At 43.5% G+C, this 12,364-nt stretch overlaps 1 protein-coding gene across 2 annotated transcripts in view; it reads right to left on the minus strand.

Moving 5' to 3' along the window:
- Positions 1 to 12,364, minus strand: part of ASB2 (ankyrin repeat and SOCS box containing 2) — a 33,679-nt gene continuing 21,315 nt past the window's right edge. For both annotated transcript variants that reach the window (XM_076345346.1, XM_076345347.1), the window contains 3 exons: positions 8,354 to 8,915; positions 4,385 to 4,538; positions 1 to 3,626 (listed from right to left, as the gene is read on the minus strand). In XM_076345346.1, the coding sequence (XP_076201461.1) occupies positions 3,490 to 3,626; positions 4,385 to 4,538; positions 8,354 to 8,915 (853 nt within the window). In that variant the 3' untranslated portion in view covers positions 1 to 3,489. The remainder of the gene's footprint in view (positions 3,627 to 4,384; positions 4,539 to 8,353; positions 8,916 to 12,364) is intronic.

Below are 12,364 nucleotides of genomic sequence, written 5' to 3' on the forward strand. Positions count from 1 at the left end.
CAGAATCTACTTGTTTATTCATACTTTGTTTGAAAGATGGAAACATGACATTCGAGAGCTGCTATTTACTAGAACAATGCAATTTTAAACTGTTAAAACCACAATAGCTTTTATAAATAATGGGAAGGGAGAGGTAAATGAAAAAGCTTTCATACAAAATGAAATAAAAAAATCAAAAAAGTGCACAAGAACATCAAGTGAATTGCACATGTTGCAGTAAAAAAAAAGTACAGTAACCTGGTCATGAAATATTCCTAGAACATTTCACATAAAGTCATCATCTCTGAAGGAGTCTATCTATCACACTCAGTAAAAACAAGCCACTTTACCTTGCACTAGAACTACTGATCTGCTTATAAAGCCTGGTTTGTTTGGGTTTTGGGGGATTTGTCTTTTCACAGTTACTTCTAGATAGATGCATTAAATACACATTGAATTTGTGCAGATTCAGTATTGCACACAAAATATTGTGTCAATGACTGGAGTGGAGAGGTAGCGGGCTCCATTTCAGTGCAAATAAATGTAAAATGAGTGTGTGAAGATTTGCTGTAAGGATCAAGCAGAAATGACTTCATAACATTGTAATTACCAGATTCCCCCTCTAACAGACTCTTCTCTCCTCAGTTTCTGTGCACAGTGTGCCCTTATGCTTCCCGCAGTTGCGGTACGTTCCCATCAGACCAGTGCTCTCCAGCTCAGTGACTCTCCTGCTCAGGACAGATGGTTGAGAGCAACCAGGACATGGGTCTCCCAATAGCGATGAAGGTCTCTTGGTTGAAAGAAGAAAATGACTTTCCATATTTGCTCCACTCAAACCCAGTTTCAACTTCTCCAAGGACATAAAAAGAAATTGCAACTCGCAAGACTTTTGTGTATGTAACAATGTTGGCTCAGTGGAAATTCCCAGTTTGGGATAGCTTATGAAATCCCACCCCTGTGGTTATAAGTGCAGTTGGTGATTGTGAATCCTTCTATCAGCCAGCGGTCTCCCAGGCTGTCATTGCACACCGAACAAGCGCTTAAGTAAATGGTCTCCACCAAGCCGTGTCTGTATCCATCACCCTTTACGACTGTGTTATACTCATTTAATTTCAAGGAATTTTCTTCTGATTTATATCAGTGTGAGTAAGACCCAGACCTTCACTGCTCAGCCCCATAAAGTGAGAGGTGCACGAACTCCACAGCTGATTATCTCTCTCTCAAGCTATTGCTTACCAATACAGGGCCTTCACTGGTAAAACTGGTCTAAAGATTTCCTGTTCCCCATCCCTTTCCCTCCACCCAGTATTTTTCCAACCTGAAGCAATTTCCTGTTCATGCTGCAGGAGACAAGGGGGTAGATCCTAAACTGGTAGTAATGGAAGTCTCACTGGACAAAATTTCAGCAGTGGAGGAATCTCACCTGACTTTCCAAAGCTTTGCAAGAAGATCACTGTTCAGTGTGAATTGAAACTCCGTTGGTTTTTCAACTTCTTTTGCATTTGGGAAGGGGACAGCTATGGACAGAGTGCCCATAGCTGTAACCAATTCTTCTGCTCACATCCTGTACCACAAGTGCTGAACACATTTCACACAAAACCATCACAGAATCTGAACTTCTGTGCCCAAACCTGTATGTGTGCAACACACTTTTAGTCCTGTGTTAAGGTATAAAACTCCACACAAATAAACTTGGTGCAATGCATTTTCCCTACTTACATTTCTATCTGATTCCATGGATGGTATGCAGGCCAACAAACAAAACCAGATCTGTCAGGACTCTGGTGGGGAATCCAAACAAACCATGGTGCACAGCTCCTTTGTCACCTAAGGTAAGAATGAGTGTGCTTCTAGCATAAGATCTGCAAAGATGTAGTTCCAAATTTAGGCTATTCCATCCTTACTTAGGTGCCTAGTCAGGAATGGGGCACTCATCAAATCAGTGGTTCAGCAAGTCACACCTGTTAACTGAGCTGTAGTCACTGCCAATAACCGTTCATGGGCTCCTCGACCTCCCCAGCTGTGAAGGAATGTGACTTGTTAAAAACTTCAATAAAAGAATTTCACGGACAATTATAGCAGTTCAGCTGATAGATGGTAACTTGTTAAGCTGCCATAAATCATTGTGGATCTAAGCTGTAAATAGGTGACCTAATTTTCAAAGAAGCTGAGATAATAACTTTCATCAGTGTCAAAGGGAGCTAATAGATACTTCAAACTTCCAAAGTCAGGAAATTCAGGGCTAAATCCTAAGACTTTTATTCTGCCTCAGTAATATCTGACACCAAATGTGGTCCCATTGGCTTAAGTGGAACTACACCTGGCGCAAGAAACTTGGCATTGTTGAGGCACCTGAATAAGGATTTGGAAGCCTAATTCTGGCTATTAGTTTTCATAAATCTCAAAGTCTGACTTTCATAATTTTGAAGTAATCTCTCTTTTCTTCCAGTGATGGTATTGTTATAGCCACAGAGGTTCAAGGAGGTAAGAGAGGCTGGTTTTGTAGGGGCAAGATCTTCTAGTGGAGCAATAGATAAAGTTGGTTTAGTAGTGTTGCCTCTCTCCCTGTGTACCTTGCTTCTCTCCTCCACATCACTTCCTGTTCATGCTCATCTAGGGCTTTCTTCTGTTCTGACACCAGCTTCATGACAGAGTAAAACTACTGGTTACAGTGCAGCTACTACTATTTTACACACCAGAAAAAAAAAAAAAAAAAAAGAGCTCAGAATTGCTTTCAAATCCCCAGTCTAGGAAATTCTCTCAAGCAGAATTTCACCTACTTCTTATTGCAAATGTAATACAACATGAACTGTATTTACTATGTGCAAATACAATTCTTACATAATTTTTAAATAAACCTTGCCTTGAATTTTAAAGGAATCAGCATTTCTGGATTTTAGTCTATTAAAAAGTTCTGAGCTTTGAATGTTCAGAAATCAAATACTCTACACAATAAGAAAGGTCCAAAAAATGAAAGCAAAAGTGTTAGCAAGATGGTGTCAAGTTATCAGAAATTAGCAACCAGCACACTTAGCAGAAATCCAAAAAGTAGACTAGAAACTAAAATAAAAATCTCAGTCAGTGAAGGAAATATAATTGTTTTCCCAAATATGTTGACTCTTAACAATTTCTGAATTGTGATCACAGCAAGGACGCTAAGCTCCACCACAACCCCAGGATACCTTTGAATTCCTCACTGATACTTGCTTCAGCACTATTCATTTTTCAGTGTTGGCTTTCATTTCTTGTTCTTTGGAGCCCAAGCTCTGAGGTGAATCAAACGTGTTTTCTCTTGGAAAACCTAACAACAGTCCTATGTTTAGCTCTCCGTCTCCTCCATTTTCTTCTCACTCATGCTTCAGAAGCATATTTCTCTTAATTAGTCATTGGAAGGCGCTTGACCAAGCCAGCAGCAATTCCTCCCCACTGTGCACGATGTGTGCCCTCACTATGTCGATGACTCTGCGTGCCATGCCGGGAAGCCGCTGCGTGTCCGGTGTGTGCCTGGGGTCACTGTGTGTAATCATGCTGTAAGTATCGAATCAGTCTGTGCGGGAGAGGCAAGGTGTCAAGAAGTTTAATGCGGTTTCTTCCAACCAGGCTTCGTACCTTGATGCGGCAAAGATGGGAAAGAGGTCGTGGGGGCTCTGAAAGACAGGCAGGTCAGAAACATGAGCAGAACAGGTTTGAACTTGAGAGGGACAGCTCAGCTTGGCCAGGTCAGTGGCAAGAGGAAAATGGGAGAAGGAGGAATGAAAAAAGGGGGCTTTTCTGAAATGGAGGGATGATGTGCCTGGCATTGGTGGCAGCTCATCTGTTCTGAGGCACGACACAGGGAAGGAAGAGGGGCTGGAGGATGGGGTGCTGTATCCCCTCTCAGCCTTAGCAATGGGCTTTCTAGGGGGATTTAAACAAGCTGCTTCACAGTACTCAGTCTTCCCACTGAAAATAAGTGTAGTATGTACCAAATTTAGCTTGGTGCCAGAAAACTTATTTTGATAATGTCTATGAAAGACTTTGGATCCTGAGGGAAAGGATGTTTAGGAGAGCAGAATATTAGTAAAGGCTTTAAAGGCCACTGGTGCCTGCTGGGCTGCTGTGGAGATGGTCACGCTGCCTGCCTGCCCTGATTTGACTGCACCCCAGCTGCAGCCAAATGGGTCTTCCTGCACTAGCAATGCTCATTCCCAGTGGGTCAGATTCACAGCTGCTGTACATTTAACATCACAGAGTCAATGACACCCCCACAATTTCTAGTGCCTCATACCTGGACCAAAATGTAATTCAGTCTCAGTAGGGAAATCCTATCAAGTTTAAGGGATGAATACTAAGAGGAGATGGTAACAGAAGTTTTGAATCCAGTAGTGGGACTATTTGTGCAAGATTCTCTCCTGGGTGACCATACCTGCTTTTTCTTTAATGATAGCCCAGTCCTCATAGCTGTCAATATGCTCCTTGAGCCGGGAACAGAGCTGCACGTTACCCACATAATCCAGGAGAACATCGATGATCGGCCCAGCCCAGCGACTCATCTCTGGAGTAGACACCATTTCACAAAACTTCAAGGAAAAACAGATTGACTACAGTCAGTGGGACATGAATGCACCTGTGGAAACTGCAATGATAGCAACAGCCCTGACTGCATTGGTGGTCCCACCCTTCTACCAGCTGTGAGAGCAATTACCAGTTTCCCCTCAGAAAACTTCAACTAAAGCCTCTTTTTTTGCAGCTGAGGGCAGAATCCTTTCTTTACAACTGCAGGAGGACACAAAACCTTGGTGGAGTCCCAAGTAACTAGCGATATGACGAGAGGAAATGGCCTCAAGTTGCGCCAGGGGAGGTTTAGACTGGATGTGAGGAAAAATTTCTTTACTGAAAGAGTGGTTAAACATTGGAACAGGCTGCCCAGGGAAGTGGTTGAGTCCCCATCCCTGGAGGTATTTAAAAGACGTGTAGATGCGGCGCTTAGGGACATGGTTTAGTGGACATGGTGGTGTTGGGTCGACGGTTGGACTTGATGATCTTAGAGGTCTTTTCCAACCTTAATGATTCTATGATTCTATGAGTCCTAGCTCTGGAGCATGGAAAGGATGCTGCATTGTTTAGAGGGTCCAAAGGTCCTACTTCCACAGGAATGGGAGGGCAGAGGAGTGCTCACAGCTTTGCCCCAAGACAGTAAGGGAGTTGTTGAAAGATCCATGCAGCCCAGGGCACTGTGACCCAGCGTGCTGGGTCCCTTTCCCTTCTTGGGAGGGGCTCTGTGGGGCAACTGTGCACAAAGGAGACTTAGGGAAAGTGGGAGATTCGGCAGAGCACAGCACCTTCTACTTCTGGTGAACCCACTGGTATCTGCAGCTTTTGGGGAACAAACACCTCACTAGAAACAAGTCTGGGGAAATCTCTGCAGAGATGAATCCCAGACAGTTTTACTCGCCCATGGGAGAACTATTCTGGGCCTAATACACAGCAGAAGCATTTTGCTACTCAGTCCTGGATCAGGCAAATCTTCTGTTGCCCCCAGTGCAAGCTGCAGAGTACTCGGAGCCGTTACATGGAGGGCTGCTTATGGAGATACTGAAGAACAGACTTAAGGACCCAACTTTAAGCAGTCTCATTTCAAAAAAGTAGTGACTTCTCTTCCCACTTTAATCTAAATATGTATATTATACCAGACAGCTTCATCTGTCTCTGTTAGGGTGCTGCATCTGATGAAGATATCTGTGGACTTATCTGCATGTGCACAGTCAGAAAATTTAAGATGAATTAAATCATGCTGTGTGGATAAGAGCTCAGGCACATGGCCAAACCCAATTGAATGATGGTGGCTTAAGCACCATCCATCAGCTTAGTCACTGAGACTGTCTGCAGGCATCCTCCAAGCCCACCCCAAACAGGAAAGAAAACGCACCAGCTTAAACCTCTTTCAGTTTAAGCTCCTGTAACTAGATCACATGTGATTATACATGTATGAGGCCTAACTCAAAATGCATTAAACTCTTGTGTGGATACTCTTATTCAGAAATAAAATTATATTAGCTCACCTAGGAAAGAATAAAGCTGCAGAAAATTGTAAGGCCATTTTATTCAAGGTGAGAGCATTCACAGAGGTGTTTACTACTCTTCTGACATTTTTTTCACTGAGCTTGACCATGTAGTATTTCCCAGAAAAATTAGATACAGTAATGTTGGGAGGATCCCAGCAGACAACCCACAGTTTCCTACCTGGACAGCTTATAGGAAGTTCAGTTTAGTATGTCTGGCTGTCATTCTCCAGTGCATATGCAATTGCCATGCAGTTACCCATAGGACATGCAAACCAGGGATCTGCGCTACCACCTCCAAGCAGTAATGCCACTTTGTCAGAGTTTAAATGAGGACACGTGTAGGGCAATAAAACACTGGATCTTGCTGCTCTCCTTTCCTTGTCTCTGCCAGAGACCTTGCCTGCCTTTTTCTCTCTTTGCTATTCACAAGCTCAGCCTACAAAAATGTTTTCTGGAATAAAAATGTTCCAAAGCATGTTGCAGGAAAAGAAGCACAGCAAAATGAAGCAAAAATAATGCAAACCTGCAACTACAGGCAATGGTATTAACTCAGGGACAAAGTGACTCTGGGCCTGGGACATACTTTGCCTGCAGTCTCGGTAGGGCCCTGAATGCCCTCTCGCGGCAGTAGGATACTTCACTCCCCACGTTCACAATTTTGACACTGCAATTCTGGAAATGTGGAGTGAGACAGTAACAATTTTTCTGCATTCACTTTCTCCAGGACACATTAATTTAGTAGCAACAGTAATGATTTATGGTTATGCATTTTTCAAATCCACTTCCAGTAGCTCAGTCTTTACTGTATAAAGACTAATCATTCAGATTTATTATCCTTATGTAATCTTATACAAGAAAATAAAAAATGCACATTTTTTGTATGGAGAAGGCTATAGTTTCATAAGATCCTCTATGTTTCAGAATACAAACCATATCACAACTATATCATGAAGCTGCACCATACAAGCCTTACTTTTATTAGCCAAATTCCCAGCAGTAAGAAGCAAATTTAAAATAATATCAGAGGGAAGAGATTGCTTTTTCTCTGTATGCATTTGTCCCTCACCGGTCTCTCTCTAGGCAGAGATATAATTTTACACAGCTTTTGCTACCTCTGCCTCATGTGGTCTGACCTTTGAGGTGATGACTCTGTGAGTGACCTAATATTTTGTTAGGCACTAAAAGTAGTTTTAGGTGAGATCCAGAGGGAAATAATGTGCTTAAATAAGTAAAAACAGAACTGCTTTTGAGTGGCTAGAATATCAGAGGGCTACAGACAAACCCTCTCTCCTTGCCTTGGAATTCCAGCCCTCTGTTCACTCTACATGCTACCATATCATGGTTCAAGAACTAGAGATGATATATTTTATTAATTTTTCTTTGACAAAAATGTGGTGTCTTGGAGCAATTTTGCTGTGACAAACATTTTCAAGAAGAAGACAGCTCTGTTTGAGATAAGAGATTATTTTGATGGACTCTTACAATCCTCTTTCTAAGATTTCTTTTTGTTTGTTTGTTTTCCAGACATGTTACTGGAGAGTAAAGTCTTTTGGAAGACAGGACTGATGAAAAGGTCAAGATTTCCTAGGATCTTTTAATGTTTTCCTTTATTCTTTCCACCACCAAGGAGCATTTATTGGTGACCATCTCTTTGGGCTAAATGACACTTTCTTCTGAATCCCTCAAAGCTACACTTAAACTGGATAGAAGCTGATTTATTTCTTCCCTGATTCTTTGCAAAACAGAAAGACTGCTGTGCTGAGATTTCTTTGTTGTCTTGCATGTTGAAGCCCCTCTCCAGGGCTGCTTATCCAGTAGACTCGGAAATTGCAACTGTTTACATTCATTAGCTTACCCTCATAAAGTGAAGCACTAGACAATTTTAATTTAACCGGGAGCTTAAATTCCCTATCAGACAAAAGAAATCTTACAGGGCAAATAAAACAAGCAGGTTTCTACTGCCCATATGCTACCACCCATATGCTACCGCCCATATGACACTGCCTGTCAAGAAAACATGCTTCACTCCTGGCACCTCAGGTCCAGAGGAAAAGAATACTGTAGATCTGACAGCAAGGCTGTCAAGATGGCTATAATTCACTGCAAATTCAAGCTAGAGCCACAGCGGCTGTTGCCTACCCTCCTGCTGTCATTGAACATGGACTTGGAACATTCACAGACTCTTACTGAGACTTTTTTCCCATAAATAAAGTAGGAATAAAGGCATCTTCTCTCACAGGAAAGTTGGGAGAAAAATACATTAAAGTTGTCAAGATACATGGGTAGGAGACGTCCTCAGAAGTACTGTAGGTAGACTAGGCAGTGCTTACCTGTACTACAGTTGGCTCCTTGGACAGCTGAGGATCATTAAGTCCGTCCCGTCTGTAATTCAATGCAGGGTGTGGGCCATTTCCATACTGACACTCAAAACAGGAACCTGCATCACAGCCCAGATCGAGGACGTACTTCAGCACGGAAAGGTACTTCATTGAAAACATGATGGTAGCTGGAAATGCGGTGGGATGGCTTGATATATAGGCATCAATGTTTGCTCCATGGTCAAGGAGCAGTTTCATGGTCTTCAGGCAGCCGTGGCGGATGGAGATGAGTAATGGGTTGATGAGGTCAACATTGGGGTTGGCTCCTGCTTGCAGCAGGAGTTCCGTGGCGTAGATGTTGTTGTTAAAAACAGCAAAATAGAGGGGGGTGGTGCGTCTGTCCTCATAAAGGCAGGACCGTTCAGTGGAGAGGGCGGTGTTGACATCGTAGCCAGCATCGATCAGCTCTTCCAAGATGTCATCATTGTTGCGTTCGGCTGCTAAGTGCAGGGGGCTGATGCCGCTGCGCTTGACGCGGGTGCGGCTGGTCACAGGGATCAGCATGGAGACAATCCTGCCGGGTGGAGAGTCAGTGAACGGCAGTGAGCTCTAGGGGATCTAGGGGATCTACAACCCTACAGCAAATTGTAGCTGTATGGTTGCAACCATAAGAGAGAGCCTGCTAACTTGGGCACAGGAACAACTCTCTTTGAGAGAAACCAGGGTGTGAACTTGAAACCTGTCAACAACTCCCTGTGCTCCTACCTTGCCAAAAATGTGAGTTGCGTGACCCCCTCTTTCACGGAGGAACAAGTTTTTTTGAAATTATCACTCAGTTTCTATGAGGTAATGGCAGCTACAGGGGCAGTTACGATGGAAGAGACGACATACTGGCACCTCACCTACCCTGTTGTAACTCTCTTAGGTGCCACAGCCCAAATGGCAGACAACCAGCCAGGATCTCCCAGACATTCTGCACCTTCATCATTGCGCTGTGGGTAGGACTGTAGGAACAGGCACACGGCCTCCAGCCTGAGGTGCCAGCAGAGAGGTTGTATCTCCCCACCTCCATCGGGATTGCTTTATTGCTCAGCAGAGAAGGGCACCAACACAAGGCCTCCTGGGTCACAGCCACAGCAAGAGGCTTGAGACCAGACAGAAGGTGAAACCAAACCTTCCTCTGCAGGACTGAGCTAGGATAAACTACATATTTGGTTTCCAATTATTACCCTGGATTGATCCCTGTCCTGGAGGCCTGCACTGTGTGGCTTTTGGCTGTGGCAAATCCATGGGGCTATCAACGTCCATTCCAGATCATGGGGAGCCAAAAAGACAATTAGGAAAGGGGAGAAAAAGAAATAAAAATATTTTCCAGGCTGGTTTCCATGCTTTAGCCCAGGGAGAAAAAATGTACAGCCAAGTCCTAAACCCCAGTAATCAGGGATTGCTATTGGAAAGTGTGATGTGGCCTTAAACACAGCAACATAAATCAAGCTACTCTCGTTATGTAATGTGAAGTTCAAATATATGATGTACAGGAACCCCGCAGTCTATGATAATTTTTATGTCTCCATAGGTGTCATTGGAGCTGCATGACTAGCTCCATGGGTTAAACCCTCATTTCCTGATCATAAAGTTGGGTGGTTTAGCCAAGGCACTAGGTTGATTCTGTAAATACAGCCAAATCACCTTAAGCTACTTCCAGAAAGAGACTAGGGACCATCCAAGCTGAGCCTGCCTACTGTCTCAGGAGATGCTCCCTATATAATGCCTGTGGAGAGAGGGATATCTAAAAAGGAACTTGTGGGAGCCAGCAAGCTAAGCACACCTTCTCTTCCTCATCTTCCTCCCATGCAGGCTCCTCTATATCCTCCTAGCGATAGAACGAGAGGAAATGGCCTCAAGTTGCGCCAGGGGAGGTTTAGATTGGATGTGAGGAAAAATTTCTTTACTGAAAGAGTGGTTAAACATTGGAAGAGGCTGCCCAGGGAAGTGGTGGAGTCCCCATCCCTGGAGGTATTTAAAAGACGAGTAGATGAGGCACTTAGGGACATGGCTTAGTGGGTGGTGGTGTTGGGTTGACGGTTGGACTCGATGATCTTAGAGGTCTTTTCCAACCTCAATGATTCTATGATTCTATGATTCTATCTAGCAAACAGCTCTTCTAACACACAAACATGCTCAGTTTTCTACCATGTAGCGTGCCGCCTTTAAAATGCTGCATATCTTCAGCTTGACTGCAATGGCTGGTCCCAACACTGGGCCCTCAAACATACATTTACATAATGAACTAAGCCAAATATAAGCGCTAGTCTCAGGAAAACCTTTGTCTGTGATGCACTGAATGATCCTGTGAAAGACTGAGCCTCCAACGCTCCCAGGAGCTGAAATAAGAGTTGAAGATGCATAACACTTTACAGGATTATGTTCTTATTTACATGATGGGCTGTTGATGTCTCCAAGTTACTTCTGCATCTCATTTTTAAACAAAAAGGCTTTTTAAAGTATGTAAATATATTTGGAAATTAAGCACGGGGGGGAGGTTCTCCAAGCAGCCTCACTAATCTTCCAGTGCTGTGATGCTCACCAGGGAGCAGGAGGTTTGGGTGCTGGTGAACTGGCAACTTCCCACTATTAGCAAATGTTCTGTAAGAGCCATAATAACAAAAAGGGCACAGAGCACTGTGAGGACACCATGCCAAGTACCAGTATTAGTCATCCCATGATCAACTGTTTTGAAGATTTAAGGGTCTGTTTTGTTCTTTCCCTCCAGCATATGCGCTTCAGCCAGCTCTTCACATCTGAGTTAAAGAGGCATTGCGTCATTTCTGTCTGCAAGGGGGACCTGAACTTCACCGCAGGGCTGCTACACTGAGGCTCTGCATCCAAATGCTGCAATGTCGCAGACCTCAGTACATTCCCTGTACCCCAGATTTATTTTGGGAGGAAAAGCAGGAAGGATCACATTTGTATCAGAGTTTAATTTTGTAGCTTGAACCAGTCTCTCTTCCTCATCCTTCAAAGTGGGTTGGTTCAGTAATATGGTGCCTCCACCTCTGCAGTCTTTCCTGTCTGTCTAGAGGGAGAAGGCAGCTCAAGTGAAGGCAGCCAAGGCCAGACAAGCCAGACCACATCCCACGTCTATCACAGGGCTGAGCTTCATGTACAGTTTCAAAATAGTGCTAAGTTTCCCCTCATCCCTGACACCTGTTTCTGTGATTTCTATTTGTTAGAAATTATATGGAGGAGGAGGCAAAGCATCCTTAGTATGAGTGTGCCAAGAGTTTATTGACTTGCATTTGCTGCCCACACTTCACAAAGTCTTCCCTTCTCAGCATCTCAGTTCCGAGGGGGAAGGAGTTAAATGACTGTTTACGATTGTGCTACAGCTGATGAGATGACCCTTATGAATTTCAGGTCAGTATTGACAAGGTGTCATTTAAAATAAACAAACACCAAGCAATAAGAGTTGACAGTTGAGCCTTGGGACCACATTCTTGGCTTTTTGATGGTAGGGAGCCTTCGTGCTCTGGCAAAAAGTTGGAAGTGTGGAATTCCTGCAGAATTACGTATTAAATCTACAGGAATACAAAGAGAGGTCACCGTGAAGGGTGTTATTTTACTGAATACCAAAGGAATTAAGAATGATCAGCCAATTGGGCTAAAGCTTTGCCATTTAGATAAATATTTATAAGAAAAGATCTTTTTCTTTCTTCTGCACTTAGTTTGCAGCAGTTGTGCACAAAAATTTGTGCTCAGTCTTTTACAAGTGAAGGAACTCAGTTGGGGCTGAATTCTGGTCTCATTTATGCTGCTGGTTGTTGGGAATAATAGATGTGAGATCTGAATCAGGCCTTTTCTTCCATAACATGGGGATGGACTCAGGTTGCAGAGTTTCCATGTAAATTTCTTTTCAGGTCAGGTTGTGGAACTATAGAGGGGAGGAAAAGATTCAGAGAGCTGGTCCAGACTCTATATACAAATTGGATTCAGACCAACTTACTGTACTTTCAGACTAACTTT

Source organism: Aptenodytes patagonicus, chromosome 7 (assembly GCF_965638725.1).
Source record: "Aptenodytes patagonicus chromosome 7, bAptPat1.pri.cur, whole genome shotgun sequence".
NCBI lineage: Eukaryota > Metazoa > Chordata > Aves > Sphenisciformes > Spheniscidae > Aptenodytes > Aptenodytes patagonicus.